Genomic DNA, 20348 nt, shown 5'->3' on the forward strand with positions numbered 1-20348 from the left:
ATGGCCGTGTCGCACAATGAGAAGAAGACGAAGGGAAGCGGCGCATTGAAAGGCAAATGAGACCCGGCGAAGCCTCACCACGGGGCCAGTGCTCCTCTGCTTCTTCTTTTTCTCCTTCTTCTCCTTTCCCGCTCTCAGGCACGTCATCTCTTTTCTATTGCGCACCCACATCCGCTGTTGCCTTTTCAAGTAGCACCCCAAAACACACCTTACGCAAATTAATGTTGCATGTTAACCAGGCCCGCACGAATGACCGGCACGGAGCGCCTGCGTGAGGACAGTCGGGCTCGTCATCGTCGTCTTTAATAATGATTCATCGCCATACGGCGCGACTAATTGTTTACCGGTCGTTCACAATGCCAGCCAGCCCGGGCAACGAACACTTCTGGCGACGTTCGATACGCGCCTACATCATACATATGCATTTGTGTACCTTTCTTTCGGCCCGGCTGTTTTCCATCTCTCATTTGTAATTTCGCCCGTACGCGCGCGCCTTCCGCGTCTTCTTCCCATCGTCGCTTGTTAGTTTATACACGCTCGCGTTACGTTATAAGTACACTCCTTCGAGTATTCGTTCAAATATTTCGTTAATTACGGTTCCTGACTCACGTCCGGTTTACTTGGTTCCGCAATTTTTTGCACAAGTTGAGTTTTACGTAATTACATTTATTCGGTTCATTTGTAGTCGTATAATTATTTCCAACATCTGGACATCGTATTTGGGAAAACTTTATTTATATGTATTCGTTAAACTTTGTGTTATTTTAATGTGCGGTAGAAAGAGTTCTCTCCTTTTTTTATTTCCCACATTTGCGGGCAAAAGTCGCTAACGTTTTATTAGCTGTTTAGTATATTTTAATATAAATGTCGCGCCGCAAGGAGTCGTGCCAGATTTCATTTGAGTGATGTCCTTAACATACTTTGTACGCGCAGGTAATTTAAGCATGATACGATCCAAATTAATGCAACGATTAATAATTCAACCGACCTAATAACTACAGTCGGGTTGATTATTCACGAGGTGTACGTTAGACCTGAGCACCGGCAAATCGCGTGCGAGTTTAGATAACATTCTGTTACAAATAATAAATGTAAAGTGTTAATATATTAATGATAACTCGAAAAATAAAACAAGTGGTGGTGTCATATTGCTATACAATACCGTGCTTTCGAGGCTGGCTAGAAACAACCACCATCTCGTGGTGAACGTGAAACTTCATTACAAGGTGTATATTTTACATGTACATTTTTCGCTAATAATCTTTACAAACTGAATTCATATGTTTTTGTTATCGAAGTCATTGAATTGGAAATATTCCGAGGTTTAAATTTCACATGTAAGAATTAGTTAATGTCTCGTTAACATTCTGATATATGGAGCAATATATCTACAGTAGATACATGAATCTCATTTCGAGAACGTCGTTATTGACTGTTGATTTGTATGTTACATACGTATAAAATAAGAAAAATTGTGTGGGATATTTTTAAAAATTTATTCATTTAAGACTGAAAAGTAAAAAAATGTTTAAAAACTTTTTGCTACGACAAATTCTACATTATTAAATAATATTTATTAAATAATATTTATTATTAAATAATATTTATTTAACAATATTTAGAGTTGAACATGGAAAAATATTAAAATTTTTCTCAAGCGGCTTCTTGATGCTCAATATTATTGCACCACATTTAAATATTGTGCAATATTATTAATCGTTTAAAGGCTATATTGAATTTATTTTGCTTTATCTAAACAAGTGTTGTACAATGTTGTTATATAATATTATTCGATACGCGTCTAGGGGCCGCTTTAAAAGACAGAGATACAGATAAACAATATAATTCAATTATTCTTGTAAAATATTTACATTCAAATTACGCGATAAAGAGACTTGAATGAAAGGAGTAAGAAAGCATAAGATATAGAAATCAAAGAGGCGCGTATTACGTCTAGATAACTTTTATTAACCAATATAATCGTGTATCGTTACAAATGATGTGGCAACGACGTACCGATGTAACTCGGGTTACAATGAAACTGGTTTTAACTGGTATACAATGAAAATAGGAATCGATGAATGAGCGAATTTATGAATTTACAGACGTATTCGTCGCTACTCGACATTCGAAGAACTGCTTACACCACAACATGTAATTTATACTTTTACTGTATTTTATTTTATTCTATTTCTTTGTGTTCCGCCTGTCATTATCGCTTGCTCCGACGAAACGTTAACTTCTTCCGTTCTGTGCCTTCCATTGTCCTCGCTTCCTCCTCGATGTGTTTCTGGTAAATCCATGAGTGATGTCACTTGTGTGTGTGTGTGTGTGTGTGTGTGTGTGTATCTTTGTTTCTGTTGCTTAAAATTGCGTGTATACGTGTACAAACTGTAATTATACTCGAAGACATCGAAAACTCACTACATTATGTTAAATAATAATGCATCGCGGATTTGCTTCCGGCACGCATACATATGTAAATTCCTGTCCTTCTGTTCTTCCTTCATCTGTTTCCTGCGGATTCGCGACTTGGTGAAGTTATAGAAGTTCATGTATACGAAATTGCTGCAAATCGAGCTGTCGTCTCAATAAATACAGAATGTAATTGGAATAAATCACTGTATTAAAAAGGGCGATGGTTTACACATGCTACGGATACATGCGATTTATTTGAACAAATTTGTGTCGTTAGTTATGTGTAACAAATACGCGACTTACGGGTAAATAAAACTTATACAATAAATAGAATGGCGTTTGTGCAATAAATTTGCACAAATAAATTAATAAAAAACGAAAAAATAAATTAACAATGTCACTTGCAATCAAATCGAGCGAGTTTCAATTGCATTCATTTAACTGGCCTTATCGCAAATCCGCGACTCACTAGTTAGGCTTACGGCTACTATCGAGATATTGATGTACATATACAAGAGAATTGTGGTTTTTTGTCCTTACACACGGGTAGAGTATACAAAGACGTTGTTTGCCGAAGAAAAACGTTTCACGTATTCTTCCGTTGTTCTTCCATCTGCCTTTTTCTTTCGCTCGCTCGTTCACTCTCTCTTTCTCTCTCTTTTCGTCTCTCACTTTCTAATCACACATACGTATATTAGAACTACACACTCGTTCATATTTTCGTTTAACGTGGAAGGGTCTCAGTTTCATATATATTTTTCTTTATAGCTTTTCTCTTTACGGGAAATCAATAAAGGATTATTGGTTCTCTTTCTGCATTTGCGCGTGTCTTTCCTCTTTCCCTTTCAGAATCCCTTCTGTTATTCGTTTCGACTTTGTTGGTCCGGTGTGGCAGTGCCTTGTTAATTAATTTAATTCTCGCAATGAGATCTTTCGCTATGCTCAAACTGTCAGTTTTATCGGTTCTGTGTTGTGATTCATACAGAATGTCGGCAAAACGAAGAAGTTCACAGTCTTTGTTCTTTCTTTGAAAAAAAATTTAAATCGTCCGTCAGACTTGTCGTAACTTCATAATTGATAACTTAGTGCAATTTCAAAACGACATATTAATTAAACATTAATTAGCATTATAGATTATCGCGCATACAAGCTGATTCACCTATACTTTTTTTTAATTAAATCTATAATGACTGATGCATATAAAAACATGTATGTTGTTTTGATTTATAGAAATTTATACACGTCGAAATCTTTGTACTGATATATGCATATTTTTCTAAGTTAAGATGCACATTATGTACGTTTTGCCACTCATAATTCTAAGAGAATCAGCTTATATGCTAATTTTATAATTAGTAATGAGTAATTTTATAACTAGAATAACAATGAAAAAATTAAAAATTATGAATTATTATCACTGTATTAACATTCGTTTCATAGACATTCTGCTGAATAATAATTCATTGATAAAAGTGATTAATAATATTTACATATTGCACGCAACACTCCAACTACAGTTGCGCACATCAAAATTAGTACAAGTTTTTATAATATATATATATTCATATTTATATATATTCATATTTATATCTATATATATTTATATCGTGTTTACTTTTTAATAATACCGTCCTTGGATTATAATTAATTATATTTAATCGATCCTTAACGGCTGTTTCAGTAAGCTTGTGGGTGCAACAACGTGTCTCTTATTTCACGCCCGAGCGCGTTACTTACTCTTTATTTATATTATTTCTAATAATTAAAATATTTAGACTCGAAAGCTAAAGACTGGTGTAATAATCATGATTTCCGTTAGGATTCCGAGTGTCTCTTGTGTAGATTATTGTTTTCTTTATCGCGTGAGAAAAGTTTTACTTAATAAAATTTACGCGTCAGTGTAAACTTTATTAAATATAATTTTAATGTGTTTTACTCGTTTCTGCTGCTCTCAAGAAAAGGGAGTATTTTCACAAGGATTGTAGTGGAATTCACAAAGTATAGTCTCTATACGATGAACGTTATCTTTTTCTCAACGATCTACATACGATATCAATAGCGAAGTAAATGCGAAAGATCGATATCTCTTTGAGATAGGCTTAAACACTAATCAATAATGATGAGAGTAATTACCTCTTATATTTCGTGAGTGGTGTGCGATCTCCTCTATTCGCGTGTATTCGATTATAGTTCTCCGTTTCTTTTTCTACACCCCCGAAGTTCTCTCTCCCTTAACTCTTTCAGGGGCTGAGAAAGTCAGCATATTTTGTGCAGGATCTCCGAAGGAGAGAAGCAGTACTTAGAGAGCGGAACTTAGGCACTGTAGTTCACAAATTAAACCACATCGCACCAACATAGAAACGCACAAATGTCATGGCACCTAATTATACATTATACTGTGACTTATACGTGAAGTACACAAGCTGCACCGTCGCCCCTCAAAGAATTAAGCCATTCACAATGGAAATATTTGACGCACAAACGTGGTACCAGAGTAAGTTTAAGTTGAAAGGACAAACACGTACGAATCGCTCGGTGCTGAAAATAAGCCTTTTTGACATCAAAGTCATAAAATGAGCTTTTCTCGCGCTGAAATTACGTACGTTTTCGTCACACAGTCTATTATACATCATAGAGCATAACTTCCGGCATTTACGTTCACGAAAACTTTCCGAGTGTATGCCATTCAGAGTACTCGGCGAGTCTAAAACGAAATACTCTCTATGCACGATCGCTTCACTGTTAGCTTCGAACACGGGGTCTCCTTTCTTACTGGCTCCTTGTTTAAAATGTATCTTTAATCAATCAATTATTGATTAAATCAATAATAGAAATCTGTCTGGCGTCTCTATCCGTGTGGTAACTTCTCGCGGTGAAGATACGACGAAGATATAATTTACTACGCGATGTCGTCGGCGTGTTCGTTTGAGATGTGCGCGAATGGTCGAAAAAATGTCGATAAAGGGACTCGAAACATTTCAAAAACAATTTTGTACTCTGCGACACGCAACGAGAAACGACGGAAATTTTACGGGTGCAAATCTGTCCCTTTTGAAGGGACGGATCTCTCGATAATTACGCGCTCTTGAACGCAAGAGGCGCCCGCGTTTCAGGTGAAGCGTTTCGCGCGAACGCGAGAAGATTTTTCGCGGAACTGACCGAAAATGTCACTCAACGACTCGCGTCTTTTTAAGCGAACAACGCTGCAATAATTACCCTGTTCTTCGTCGAGCCTCCTTTAGGATCTCTTCAGGGTTGGATCTCGACCGCGAAGAGTGCGCAATCATGACCGCATCTTGCTTAGTTGCGATGATCATGTCGTGGTACGCATTAATGAAAAGTGCTTCGTTCACGCTATATTTTTTTTCTTACGATGGTGAAATTATTTCGATAAAACGCGGAAACGAAGCCGTTCACTTCGACGGTCAGCTAATCGTTTGATACGTCGAACGTTGTTCTGACAGCGAGTTTAATTATTCATCTCGTAAGATATACGTACATCGGAGAGCGTAAAGTAAGCACGATAAACTTAGAGGCTAATCTCGTCCGCTAAATATTGATGACTTATAAAAATATCGAGTATTTAGTTAAACATACGTCAACGTGCGAATAGATTCGCCGCTAACGTTGACTCAAGTTTCCACAAAAGTATATCACAGCGATATATCCGACAATATATATTCGTAATTAAGGAAATAATAGAAATTTCGAGAAATATCGAACAATCTAAATCCCCACCGAGTGTGAAACCGAATTGTCTACCATGCTCTTGATAATGCGCAATGGGGCGAGGGTACATATACGGTACATATAACGTTATACATATAAAAGTAGAAAATTTGGTGGCAGTATATAGAGATCGTGAGAAGGTGAGAAACGCGTTGGTGAAGGGAAATGCGCTAACATTTTTGTTGTTTTGTGCTTCGTTTACGCCGAGGTCACGGCGAAAGCCTGTCTGATTGACAAGACTTGTCGATCGTCTAGGTGTGTTGCTGATCTGATCGTTCTCCCTACTGTCTCTACCGACCAATGATGAAAACGTAAAGAAAGAAAGAAAAAAAAAGAAAGGAAGAGATACAACGTACATAAAACAAGAGACAAAGAAACGGTTTGCCATTCGGCACGATCATATCTGGCTCTACCTTACGCGAGAGCTCTCCTCTTCGAGGATGTCAGATCGACCTTGATCGTATCACTGAAGCGACTCTTCAGTTGTCGATAAAGGGTTTCTCAACGAGATATATCTTCAACTTCCAACTGGATTCTTGGAACTGTTAACAATTTTTAACGACTTGGATATCATCCGAAGATTCCTTCGTGTAACGGGCGTGTCAGACACGCTGTATATGTTCGATTATTCCGATTGATCCGTCATTTTTGCAATTTTTTTTTCCGTCCGTCGATCTTCTCAATCGATCTTTTATTCTATCTCTCCGTTTCTCCCTCCTCAATCATTCTTTCGAGACCCGAAATCGATGTACGTGATCGAGGTCGTCGAGCATCCTGACCTGCTTGTTGTGCTCGCTCTTCCGTTCCAACCGACGACCACTCCGGACGATTGACTATGACGAGACTCCTCGCTCGTCTACTCCAGACGCGCCTTGTAGCTAGTCTTCCAGATCTCGGCCAGCGTCACGGCGCTGTGGAACCTGTGGAAGATGCACAGCGGCAGGGTGACCCTCTGCACAATGGCCCAAGCGAGGAATCCATAGAAGTCAAGTTGCACCGGATTGGCGATGACCTTCTGGGCCTCGAAAGTATAGATCACCCACATGGTCACGTTGCAGATCAAGAGGAAAGTGACCACCTGTCTGCCGGGCTTGCTGCGATCGTGTTCCGGTAGGTGAACTCGCCTGCGCGATACATCGGCAATGAAGAGCATCTGAAGGACTACCTGGGCAACCGAGAGTAATCCCGTCACCATCACCAGCAGATTCGGCTCGTGCGTAAAGGCCGCCAGGGAACCGGCGATTACGCTGAAGACGGCATAGATGAAGAGACCGAAAGCGGAGACACGCAGCAGGATGTCATTGAGATCGCTCTGCTCTTCGGCCTTGAACTTGAGGCTTTGCACGCGGATGAAGCCGATGATTATGGCGACGATGGATAACGCCATTAGCACGCAGTGAGACACATCAGCGAGATAAATCGCAAGCAATCCGAGCTCCGGATGATGGATAAGCACGAAGAACAGTATTAGGCATATCAGGGAACCGACCAGGAGAAGCAGACCGAAGAAGAGACCCTTACTCGCTCCAACGCAGTCGACTCGGGTGTGACCTGATAATATCTCTTATGATAACTCGATTCTCGAATAAATAAAAGATTATGCGTGTTCATCATAATGAACAAAAAATATTTAACCTCATATCTCGAAGTTAATATAATTACGATATGGAAGAGAGAAAGAAAACTACCTGCATGAGCAAGAGCGACGGCTCTTCGAGATAACATAGCCTCCAGACGACGTTCAAGATCAGCCTCTGCCAAATGTGGCCAACGCGGATGTCGGCCGATATGCTTCCACATGACGTAGATCACCGCTGCTCCGATCAAACTGTACTCGATTATGAACGGAAATAGATATGGCGCCGCATCCTGTACGATAGTTCCCATAATATTGACACGCCCGCATGAATTGGATATCGAGCCGTCCTCCGTCAGAGCTTCCGCGTAGATACCTAAGTTCGGACTCCAATATTCGCTGCTGTTTGTCAAGTTGCTCACATCGAAGATCTGCGGTACCTAAAAAGAGAAAGGAAGATTTTTATCTCAATCCTTACTGCTTCAAAGGCTATTTAGCCATAGTGATGTAACAAGATATAATCCATACTTGGTTATCCATCTCGGTCTGTGGCGCGTTCACCATCTCCATAAACTGCGACCAGAATGTGGTAGTGGACGGTGTAGTAGTACTAGTAGTGCTTGTGCTCGTTGTAGTCGGGATAGTGGTGATCCTCTCGGTGGTGGTGGTGGTGGTAGTAGTAGTGGTAGTGCTGGGGGTCGACGGTGTAAATGTGGTCAAGAGAGTGGACAAGGTTGTCGCCGCGGTGGTCGTCAGATTAGGCAACGCAAAGGTGGTTGTTGACGGCGTTGTCGTCGACGGAGTCGTCCAGGTAGTCGAGGTCGATGTTGTAGACGGTGAGGTGAACGCGTCCGCGATCGATCTGGCCGTTGTTGTCATCACGCGACCCAAAGCGGTGCCGACTGTCACAACCGTACTGGTCGGCGGCATGGTCGTCGACCTCGAAGCGGCCGTAAGAGGAGCCTCTCGTAATTGTGCCATGTCGCGCGGCTCAATGCCCAATATAGCCCCTGCATTTCGCATCGAGTGCTGCTTGATGCTCTCTGCAAATGTCATCGATATGTTGGCACATCGGCGCATAATCACCACAGCAATTGAACTTGACGCATCGTCGACTGTTCAAAGGGTACCGATTTGTAAATATAGACTCTGCTTACCGAGAATCCCCGCCTCAACTTGTCCTACTCTTTTGTGATATTGAGCGATCTCCTTGATACTCTCCAAAACCAGCGTGCGTATCCATACGCAGAGATTCGTCGCGACCACGTGCATCAGACCGAAACGAGCGATTACTTTGAAGCGATGGATATTTAACTGCAAAGAAAGTATCGCTTTGTATCTTTTCTAGTTTTCTTTCATTTTCGTATGTCAGGTCATTTCATAATTTCAAATACATACTCGAGAGTTCATGAAGATAAAGTACATCTGCATAAAGGTGAAGATCATCTGCAACACTGGATTGACGCCTTGTAATATCTGATAGCAGGGTGATGTTGGTGGAACCTCGAAGAATGTACCAAATTCCAAACCGTTGTATACCATAGTACCCAGTCCAAACGCTAACCATTTAATTAATATTATCAATTTATTTACTCGATTTTTTGGTATTAATAAAACTTATGGACTTACCTATTGCACCAATTCTAAGGAAAAAGCTTCCATGACTATGATCACTTTGCGAAGTTTTTCGTTTCCGCAAGACACGCGTAGCTACACCAGCTTCAACATCGGTCGCATCCTATAAAAATTTCACGATAATATAATCACAATATTCATGTTTGTAAAAAATATGGTTTAAAAAATGCGAAATTTAATTAATTTTACAATAATTTAATTTATTTTATAATAATTAAGAGAAAATTGCAGAAATATGTTATAAAATTAAGTATAAATTAAGTGCAAAATTAATTGCAATAATAAGAGGTTGATTAAATTGCATTTTTGTCAGACTTCAAGAAACTTCGGAAATTAAAAATATTTAAAATAAAAAGTAACAATAAAACAACAATTAAATCGATTTGATCGCGCGCGTCTAAAGTATTCGCGTAACTTTGATATCACGTGCTAAATAAAATCCATTCTACGAGTAACATGCCATTGTCGTAACCGTGAAACTTGCTCGAATTAACCTGTTGCAATGAATCACTTTCACACTACATAGATCTCTGGAAATAGTTTTACCGCATTTTCTTATAAATACATATTACGAAGTAAAAGCTAACGAAACAGAAAAACTTTAATAATAAAATATTAATAATAATAAAAATAAATAGGCAAATAAATGCATAAAATATTAAAACATACATACTTCAAATAAATTTAATAAAGTATAAAATATTAATCATTAATTGAAATTAATTAGATGTTTATATTAGAAATTTTTCACTCTTTATGAAAAGCTAATATCTTTAGAAAACCTGCTGCTGAGGAGGTTCCTTTTTGGTTTTCTCTTTTTGCTTCTCTTTTTCCTTTTCTTTCTTATCCTTCTTTTTATTTTTATCTTTAGGTTCCTTAGCGGTCCAGCCAGATTTCGGCGGTCTCGGTGGCGGTGGTGGTGTATCACTGCCCCTCGCACAGCAAGCGCTCTCTTGAAGGAGGAAGCAGAAGACGTACAGGAGGAACAGGATACTCATGCCGTAAAGGTATGTGAAGAATCCCTCGTAATAATACAGCGGCAATTTGTGCGTCACCGCCTCGCTTATCACGTAAGCGATGCACACGATCACGAGTAGCTTCGAATAGATGAAGCTCATGATGATAAAGAGCGACGTTCTGAAATAAAAAGTATATGAGGCATTTTTCATCACATCATAATAATACAAAGTATGAGATGAACAGATGATGGTCCGCAGCTATAGTACATAAAAAGTATAGTTTCTCTAAAGTCTGATCTATAAATTTAGTTAGATAGCAGAAAACAATTTTGTTGGATTATCAAAATTATTATAGTATTACATTATGAACAAATAGTTAATAAATATAAAATCCTCGTAAGAATAAAAACAAGTAAAAATAATTTTTTTCTTTTAAAGAGTCTTTTTAATATTAAACGTCTTAAAAATATAAATTAAAACCTACTTTGTTTTTTTATATCTATTATATGTTTAGAGACAAATTGTATTTATAGACTGAGAAAAAAGTAATTGATTCAACAAAACGTTTAGTTGCGGACTGCCAACAAAAGATATACTTAATACAATAATATTTGCTGTTAATGCAAGTGCATAACGTTGATTGAACTATGTATTTATATCGCAATACCATATATTGTTATATTGAATATATCTTTTGTTGGCAGCCCGCAACTAAAAAATTTTGTTGAACAAATTACTTTTTTTTCTCAGTGTACAATAAGTCATTTGAAAAGTTTTTTGGTTTCCTAAAAATTTAAAATTTTATAGACTTGTTTGGATTTTTTTATAAGAAACTCTTCAATTATATAGACTATTTAAGATAAAATGTCAATTTTTTTAGGTCTGTATCTAGCTAAGTTTTTTGCGTAAGAATCAATTATATCAATAGACCAAAGTTTCATCTTATTATTTTATCATATCGGAAATATCATGTCTGAATAATGATCTCACCCTTTTTTCTGAACAATTTGCACCCTGCTACCCCGTCGAGGCATCGTGTCATTTCTTTCCATCTTATTATCGACGAAAGGTACAACTTCAACCTCCATAATGATTTTTATTAAAAATTATGCACTATGAAACTAACTAAAATTTTTAATTATCTTCTTTTTCAAGTGAACATTTCCAGAACATTCTTCAGAATCTAGCAATCTTGATTATAGTTTTATATAAATACCAATTTTTTATTATTAATTAATTGCTTTCAAATAATTAATAGATATTAGTTTAATTGTTGTTAGCTCTATTCGTTTATTTCATACTGCCAACTGTTTCATGTCACCTCGTGTCCTACTTCGATTAATAATGAACACCGACTGTTGCGCTCGTTTTGATCGCGCAAGTCGATTCGCACGAACGTGCTATTTCTGTTTTCGCTTTTCAAGCATAATGACATTTGGGCTCATCGAATTTTTATTGTTTTTACCAAATATAACTACCGCGTCCTCGTTCGATATTCTATTTAATTTTTTTACTAACAATAACTCGTTTTTTTTACTAACAATAAAAAATGGGTAATAACAGAATTGTCAATTAAGCAATTGAATGACCGACCAATGAAATATTACGACGTCTATTTAATCTATTAGCCATTAAAATGTCTAGAATTACACATCGCAATTCGTGACAAAAAAATACACTGACACACAAACCCACAGTACCGTTTGTTAACCGGAAGTAATAAATTAAATCAGCATCTGTGAATCTCACAAACACGTACACAAGCTCTAAACACTCGACGGTATTTTTTGTTGCAAAACGGTACCGGCTACGTTAGTTTTAATTTCGAACACTGTTTGATCTCTCAGTACGAACGCGTCGAAGCGGTCGATCTGCAATAACAATTGACCTGGTGCATTCGCTTTTAATCAGCGAGCATGTCTGCCGATAACACATCTCGGACGTACTTATCCGACGCTCCTCACATCTCCTCGTTAAGCTCGTTTTCTCACACTCAAAGGTTAGGCGGCACAAATCGATAGTCTATATATAATGCCGGTCGCACAAACTCGGCGACGATCTCACCGGGAATCAATCGCGCGGGAAATGAGGCTTTTCTACGAGAAAACGGGGCCGCGCAACGCGCACGCAGGAGGGGCCGCGCCGCGCCGCGCGATGCAACGACGCCCGCGCGCCGCGACGCCCGACGACGACACGTAGGTATATACGTATGTACGCGATGCGTCTACGCCGAGAGAAGGGCTTAACCGCCCTTTGTCACCGTGGCATTTCATGGGTTGGGGTGTGCAGACTTTATTGTGTCCCGCACGACTGCTTGTACACTCGTGTCAGGGATTTTTTCTCCTATCTCCTCCTCCCCCTCTCCCTCTTCTCCCTTTCCGGATGCACGTTAGAGCAGAGGCGGTGATATTTTCCGTCTTACGGGCCGAGGCGTGTGAATTGTAGCTTTTATTTAAAGCAGCCGCGCATTTAATCTCTCTGTTGCAGTTTATTACATAAAGGGTAAAACGGAATCACGGAGGGGAGGGCATATCTATTTGATCACCGACCTATCTTCCACCTCGACCAATTTAGATATGACTTTATCCAGGAGAAAATATGGAAATACCGCCGTTTGTCGCACTTCCTTGCTATATTTTTTAATATCACGTATTTTTATAATTATACTCCGAGTCAAAGTTCTCTTCCAGCGATTCTTGCGTCTTGTATGTCGTTTATCTGCGTCACGTCGCGGCGCTTTGCGAGACGAATAAGCATGTTAATTGCAACGCACGAATTTAGTTCCTCGATATTAATTAGCTAACTAATTAGAGGAATCGTGTAACTAATGCGCTGCTAATTGGATTGATCGGGCAGACTTCGCGGCTATTGTTCGCCACAATTGGGCTGGTACAAAGCAGAACATCTCAACGACAATGGACGAGTTTCTCGTTTTGGATGCTGCGCGACATTTCGATTTATTCGCTTCATTACGTGAATTACGGATAGATTACTTAATTACGGAAAACGCGTGATCTATACAAATTAAAAAAAGGTTACGTTGAGATACATTTTTTAATATTGAAAACTCGTATCTTAGGTTTCGTGATTACAGATTTCATATGATTGAGAACGAGTTAACAAACCGACTCTGTTCTCTCTGAGAAAGCTAAGAATGGCAGTAACGCGAAGAAAAGTGTCTCGCAATCTTTTTTGCTCTGTACGAGAGAGAGAGAGAGAGAGAGAGAGAGAGAGAGAGAGAGAGAGAGAGAGAGAGAGATATGATGGTTCGCAGTCGGCCTTTTCTAGTTACGAACAAGGAGTGAACAAGAAAATGGAAACAGCGCGGACGTGGAACGGTCCAGACTGACTGGTCGATATCTCGAAGTACCTACTTTCGGCGCCGGTGCTCCTCCCTGTTTCCTCGCCCTCTTATGGGCTTAACCTCGCCTCAATCCCTTTCAAGGCTCTATCCTTCTTCAAATCCTTTCAAGCGGCACCGAGAATCAAACCGCGTTCACGTTTACTCGAATTGACGTGGATTAGAAATCGCGTTCGTTTAAATTAAGTCAAATCACCGCGCCGTATATTGTACGTAATATTATAAAATTATAGGTTGTTGAGAGTATAGAATTATGAGTTACATAAGCGTCAGAAAAATTGTATAAACGACCGGTATTTGCATCTCCAATCGATAAATTCTTATCTCTGTCCTACAAAAGGCCACGTCTCTTCAGACATCTATTTCCGGCCTATTTACTTTGCCTGTCAACGGAGGAAGCCGTCTGTATTAATTTTATGATTGGCGATAATCGAGTTTGCATCGTTTCCCTTTGATTACCAGGAGAGGCTCTTTGGCCGATTGACTTCTTTTCGTACCGAGAGATAGGTAAAAGTTTTTTAACGATTGTAATTGTCACAAATGAATCTCTTAGCTTTCGCGAATCGAAAATTGTGATTTTAAATTCTAAATTCTGTTGCACACGAGCCACTCACTTTCGCATTATTGCAAATTTCAGATTCAGAACCACTGCCGCGGCACGACATAATTTCGCAAAACTGTTACAAATCACAGCATCCCGATATAAGTCGCGCGCGCCGTTGTGTTGATTCACGACACGAGTGAAAATTTCAATTTCCGTGTTAATTAAATTTAGGATGAATTGCGCTCGCGCGAGAGATTTGTGGCGGCACTGTTTTGTGGCGGGCGCGACGCGTAGACTGCCTGGTGACATCGGCTTGAGACCGTGTTAATGCAATTGCGACTGCGGCTGTGTAATCCGAGATCCACCTATTGCTTCGTCGCGAAATGCATATGGCTACTCACTTGTCGTCAAATCGATATTGGTCCATTGAAAAGTAGCGCGCGAACTGTCCGATTTATCGCGGCGTACTTTTTGTGTCAACACACGCCTGTGAAACCTTTTACACCCATACACGTGTACTTTTCTTCTCAGCAGATGTTTTTAGAAAAAAGTATATAAAAAAAGTACAAAACACAACAGTAATTTTGGACGATATGCCATTTATGTCCGTTTCTACTAATGTAGATTAACTTTAATTGCACGTTTCAATCGATATCTCTTTGGAAAAAGAATGATTAATTTTCATTTATTGCGTGAGTGTATGTACTATACGTATGCACGATACGTATGTGTAACACGGCACGTATCCAGCTGCACACGGGTTAACGAACTATGTACGTCGTAAATAGAAATGCAATCCAAACTAGACTATCTCGTTTCCATTTCGGGCCCTCCGTTACTATTTTCTCGCAGGCCGGATGTTGCTTATGAGTACAAAGGTAACATGATCAACTTTCTATCCTTCTGTGATCAACAAGGCAATTAATCCAAATAAATTTAATACAACTGAATAACCAAAAACTAGAAATAATGGAGATTTGTTTTTAGTACAACTGCCTCGAAAAATTATTTTCACAAGTGTTGTAACATATAAAATATTACTGCATATATTTTGTTTAATACTGCATCTTTCTACACAAATAATCGATATTTTTTATTTGGTTGATATTTATATATCCTTCATTTCACTATCTATTCTTATTAGTTTATTCGCGTTCGTTTCGCGGTTATTTGACAGCCCGCTGTCTTTCACCGTCTGGAGGCCGATGTTTTCGTGTAGACGGATATATCGATGTTTCTTCATTCGTAGAAGTTTATGAAGCATCTGCGCTTTCAACATGCGTAGCCGGAAATTAATACTGCGCATTATGAAACAGTTTGTTTTCAAGAACTATGAATATCATGTTCAAACGTTTATTAGAAACAATAAGGAATGTTAGATTTCTTCGCAAACATTTCAACAACAGTTACATATCTATGCAATGATAAAAAAATTACATGTTTATTAGTTATAATATTAATTATGTAGCCCTGTATTGTACTAAGTTCTGACATTTCGTAAGACGCGAAACAAAATTCGAGTTTACGTTACTCTTGAATAAATTAACTTTTATTATACTTTGGTTAATTAGAATCGGCGTTACGCGTTATCATGAGTCACGTCAGACCGTAAGCTCGTATATTCTCAAGCTCGTAATTAACATGTCGTTAAATAATTATGCTTTATTAGCATGCGCACCGCGACCGGACTAAATGACGTTTATACTTGACCCAGATTTCATTCTATATGGAAAAAAAATCCAAAGTTCTCAACAATCAAGATTCGCTAATCATTTCACTCCAAATTGTGAGGGTCACAATTAGCGAGCTGTAAAAATAAATGAATATTTCCAGACAACACAAATCAAAATCTTAAAGACGAATGACCCAATTTTGAACTTTGCGTTGTCTGTTGGATTTGCATATTTCCAATTTTTTCTGGGACAATTTTACTCTCCAAACGGAATTTTCACTCAATATATATATTAATAAAAAATATATTTCTTTTCGTTGTGATATCTTCTTGCTCGCGCAAGATTATTCCGAAAAACATGAATGGTGCAAAAAAAAGGATTCGTTTCATCTACTCTACGTAATAGCGCTACGTCCGCGGGTACAAAACAGAGAGATGGGGCAATTCTTAAATAAAAAAGAGAATCATTTTTATTTCGTTTGTCTCTACAGCGTGCGCCTTACTTTTTCGCCGGAGTAGATCGCACGTTCTTCAGCTCCATTTCTTTGTTCGCGGCGTTGTTCTTCTCGGCGTTGTCCTGTGCATTCGGCGGCGAGTTTTGTGGATTGAGGGGCCTGGTGACCGGAAGCGTTGCCGTGTTGTCGCCGCCGGCGGCCGCTTCCACCTCCACGGTAGCGACTTTACAGTCGCCACCGCCCACCATCGTGGATTTCGTCTTGTCTCACGAGCTCCTGACGATCGTCAAAAGGATACTCAACAAGGATCTCGCAGCAAATCGATTTAATGCCCCCGCGAGCTCAAGTGCCCCCTATGGTGATGTGGTGGTCGTGTTTCGGAAGCGCTGGTACCTGGTGCGGCCATTTTGGTGCACGCCTCGATATTAATCGAGTTTAATCGTACCTTCGTATCAACTAATTGACTGTCGCGAATTGTCTTTACGACATCAAGCTGATATTAAATATTAAATAACCGCTCGCTCCTCTTTTTCCGCCGGAAGCGCCTGCGCTTTGGTTTCTCGTATCGTTAAAGCTCCCTTCGCTCACTGAAGCGCAGAAATGGAGCACACCCTTTCTCGTGATGCTGAAATACTGCGTAATACGATCGGCAATATATTGCGCGTGATCTATATATAGGTGTGTATGTGAAATATAACGTAAAAAATGTACAAAAAATATATTTGATACTTGTACAAACTATATGTTATTATATATTTATCTAGGACAATATAAATTTTTGAGTAATATAATTTAATTTGTTTTTCCGTTACGCGGAAACGAGAAAGGGGACTCTATAGCGTTCCGGCTTGCGAATTGTCGACAGAATCGCTCATGCAGAATTGAATTGTGAAGGTACAGAAAGTTGAGGAAGCTTACAGATGAGAATCAGGAAGGATACGCAAGCGGTACCAAGAAGCACCTCAATGGCGGAAAGAACTAGATAGAGTGAAAACCATAGAGACAGATAGAGAGAGAGATAGATAGAGATAGATAGATAGATAGATAGGTAGATAGAAAGAGAGAGAGAGAGAGAGAGAGAGAGAGGGGGGGGGGGGAGAGAAAGACAAAGAGAAAGAGAGAGAAAAAAACAGAGGTCCCTAAGACCTAATAGGTAGGTCTCTGATCTCGCGTACTTGGTCGAATGAGCTAATGGAAAGTTCCGTGCACACACGAGAGCGCGGCTGAATCTCCCGGGGTCCTAGTGCACTGTGTACGCTCCGCTGACCGACAACGACCACCACTTTGAGCGACGCACCCGCGACGACAGATGACGGGAAAGACTCACCTGCCAGAGGCGGTTGGCTGAAGGCCCTCGCGGTGACTGCGTCCCGGCTTCGGCGGAAAAGGGTGTGAAGCGTGGACGCGGAGAAGGGACGGAGGGCGGATTGGGATCCCTGGAGAGTGAAAGAGGGAGACAGGGGATGTAGATGGACGGATGCGGCAACGGCCTGCGCCGACGGAGGGTGGACCCGTTTTCAAGGGAGAGACAACGGAGTCCAGGCTCCTCTCTACTCTCGCGCGCGCCGAGCCGAAGCGAGATGAGCAAGACGAGGGTAAGAGACGAGGATTAATTCGAGTTGCCGCCGAGGAGCGAACGGGACCGCGCTACAATCAGTCGGGCTCTGTTATCGGAGCGCCACGAGAATGGGGGTAGAATCACGATCGCCGCCCCCAGCATCCCGGAGACTGAGGCTGGCCGGGAGGTCTCTTCCCGGGCAACGGCAGCTTCTCGCACAAGCGCAATGCGAACGCGAGAGCTTTTGGTCTATATAGAGCCGCGGGGGTGCACTTTTCTCTCTCTCTCTCTCTCTCTCTCTCTCTCTCTCTTTCTCTCTCTCTCTCTCTCCCCTCCCCCTCTTCCTCTTCCTCTCCCTCTTTCGCTTTAACTCGCTCTCTGGCTCTCCTCTGCTTCCCTCCTCGAGAGAGATGATGTCTCCCATTCTCTTCGTGTCAGCTTATACGTTCTCCGACGCCCTACGTTCTCCGCCTCGGCGGAGTCCCGCGTCTTTACGTCTTTGTGGATTTTTCCTTCGTGTCGTCGACCACTTCTTGAAATCCCTCTTTACAGACGTAAACACGTCTTGGACGCGGGGAATCGCGATGAACAATTCGAGGATGTTTAACGGTATACCGTCCTGTTCCCGCACAGAGAAAAAAAAAGGCTTCGTCTAGAGAGGACAAATTTGTCGAGAGCACTTTTCATTTTTTAAATGTATTTTCTTGCAGAACGCGTCGGTGATATCAATCACATTATCATACCTTTGTTACTGGTTAATTTCCATGTGTAAAATGAAACCACTTCCATTTCTCTGATTACTCTAGCGCGCTAATTTCATTTGCATAGGTAAGCTGGTGCAACATATTTTCGCGTGTTCTCCATTCTAAACTTCGTCTCTAATTTTCCTTTATGATTCTTTTCTTCACTCGGGTGCCTCAGAATTTCTCTTGCGAAAAATTTTCAGACGAATTCTTCTCAGATATAAGATTGTTTCTTGATATTTCTTTCCCCTAAAAACACTTTAGAGGCTGCATCGACATTTTTAGTGAATTATTTACGATTCATGAATCTTTTGCATTGCCTGTGTGATTGTTTCTTCACAAATAATTAAATCTGCTAAATCTGCATTTATGTTTGATATATACGTATGTATCCCTTCTCTGTTTCACTTGGAATTGCAGCAATACTTGAATTATTTATTTCTTTCATTACATTTTTTAATGCTTCTACCGATTATCAGGGAGATGCTCGTCAGAGCAGATATTTTCTTTCTTTTCGGCATTGAAGCTTATCGAGCATCTCCGTGATTTCTGTCGGTTGGATACTACCTAGGGAGGAGTTGCCTTTGTGTACCGGGGAGAATTCGCTGCTGTCATGTGCTATGAATTTTTCCGCGGATCTCCCATCTCTTTTCCAATTCATCTTCATTAACGAGCCTATCGTTCGAGAAAAGCTCCAATGGCATTTCATTATCTGCGTGAAATAGGCGTCAAATTTTTAACGCGCTTTGATTTAAACATCGGAAATTGACCACCGCAAAATTTTCCATTCATTTCGACGAAGAAGTACGTTTCGATATTCACGAATGAAAACGTAAATCAGACGTCCATCCAATGGAATTAGATGCAAACTGTAGCGTACGAGATAACGACACTCTTTTTTTATTCAAATGTTACACTCGGGGAAGCGCATCTGTGTCAAGCACGGTGTTTTAGTTCGGCTAAAGCATATCCATTTGAAAGAGAGGCTGTTATACCCCGGTGCTAGAGAATTCCGTCCAGGTGAAAGACGAATTTTTGCAAAGTCGAGGAGATTTCATGCGCGTTTCGGTTCAGCCGCCGCCTCCGTTGCTCTTCCAGAAGGGAAGATGTCGGGGGGGAGGGGAAATGGCCGGCGCGAGATAGTTCAACGTCGGGGGGAGATGGTGGCTGCAGGGGGTGATGACGGGGTGAGCGCGAGGAGGGAGGAAAAGGGACGGGCGAAATGCTCCGTGGTACTGCGACCCACTGACCCGCTCGATAACGCTTCTACCGGGGGTCACTGACCTTCCTCACGCGCGCGAAATTCGCGCTGGTACGACCCTCTAGGCGCTGCCGGCCGCGTCTCTCGGCGTCCGAGTCAAAGATCATCCCGTCGCGCGAGGAGCCTCGCTTCTCGATCGCGCGCGCGTGTCTCTCGATGCATGCCGCAGTCGTACCGATTGTCGTACCCGCCGATCGATCGATGTATGCACGATGAAACGGTGAAACGGAAGTGCGCACGGGCCGGCGCGAAGACGGAAACTGACCTGCTGCCAATCTGGAATGTCGGAATTGCTTTTCGACCGCGCAATCCGAGGATCCAGCGGAATTTATTGCGCGGCCGTGTGTACGCGCGCCGCGCAGTGATTGGAAAAATCGTTGCCGACGAGAAACGAAACGGTCGGCGCCAGCAGTAAACGAATTACGGCTGAGGATATT

At 40.7% G+C, this 20348-nt stretch overlaps 1 protein-coding gene across 8 annotated transcripts in view; it reads right to left on the minus strand.

Moving 5' to 3' along the window:
* Positions 1-1947: 1947 nt before the first annotated feature.
* LOC105834854 (proton channel OtopLc) overlaps positions 1948-20348 on the minus strand; it is a 34418-nt gene continuing 16017 nt past the window's right edge. For 4 of the 8 annotated variants that reach the window (XM_012677652.3, XM_028194026.2, XM_012677653.3 and 1 more), the window contains exons 4-10: positions 10141-10495; positions 9353-9461; positions 9122-9282; positions 8881-9037; positions 8252-8766; positions 7836-8163; positions 1948-7698 (exon numbers count right to left, since the gene is read on the minus strand). In XM_012677652.3, coding sequence (XP_012533106.1) covers positions 7004-7698; positions 7836-8163; positions 8252-8766; positions 8881-9037; positions 9122-9282; positions 9353-9461; positions 10141-10495 — 2320 coding nt within the window. In that variant the 3' untranslated portion in view covers positions 1948-7003. The other 4 variants (XM_012677654.3, XM_028194028.2, XM_012677655.3 and 1 more) reach the window with 4 other exon arrangements.

This window comes from Monomorium pharaonis, chromosome 10 (genome assembly GCF_013373865.1).
Source record: "Monomorium pharaonis isolate MP-MQ-018 chromosome 10, ASM1337386v2, whole genome shotgun sequence".
Classification (NCBI taxonomy): Eukaryota; Metazoa; Arthropoda; class Insecta; order Hymenoptera; family Formicidae; genus Monomorium; species Monomorium pharaonis.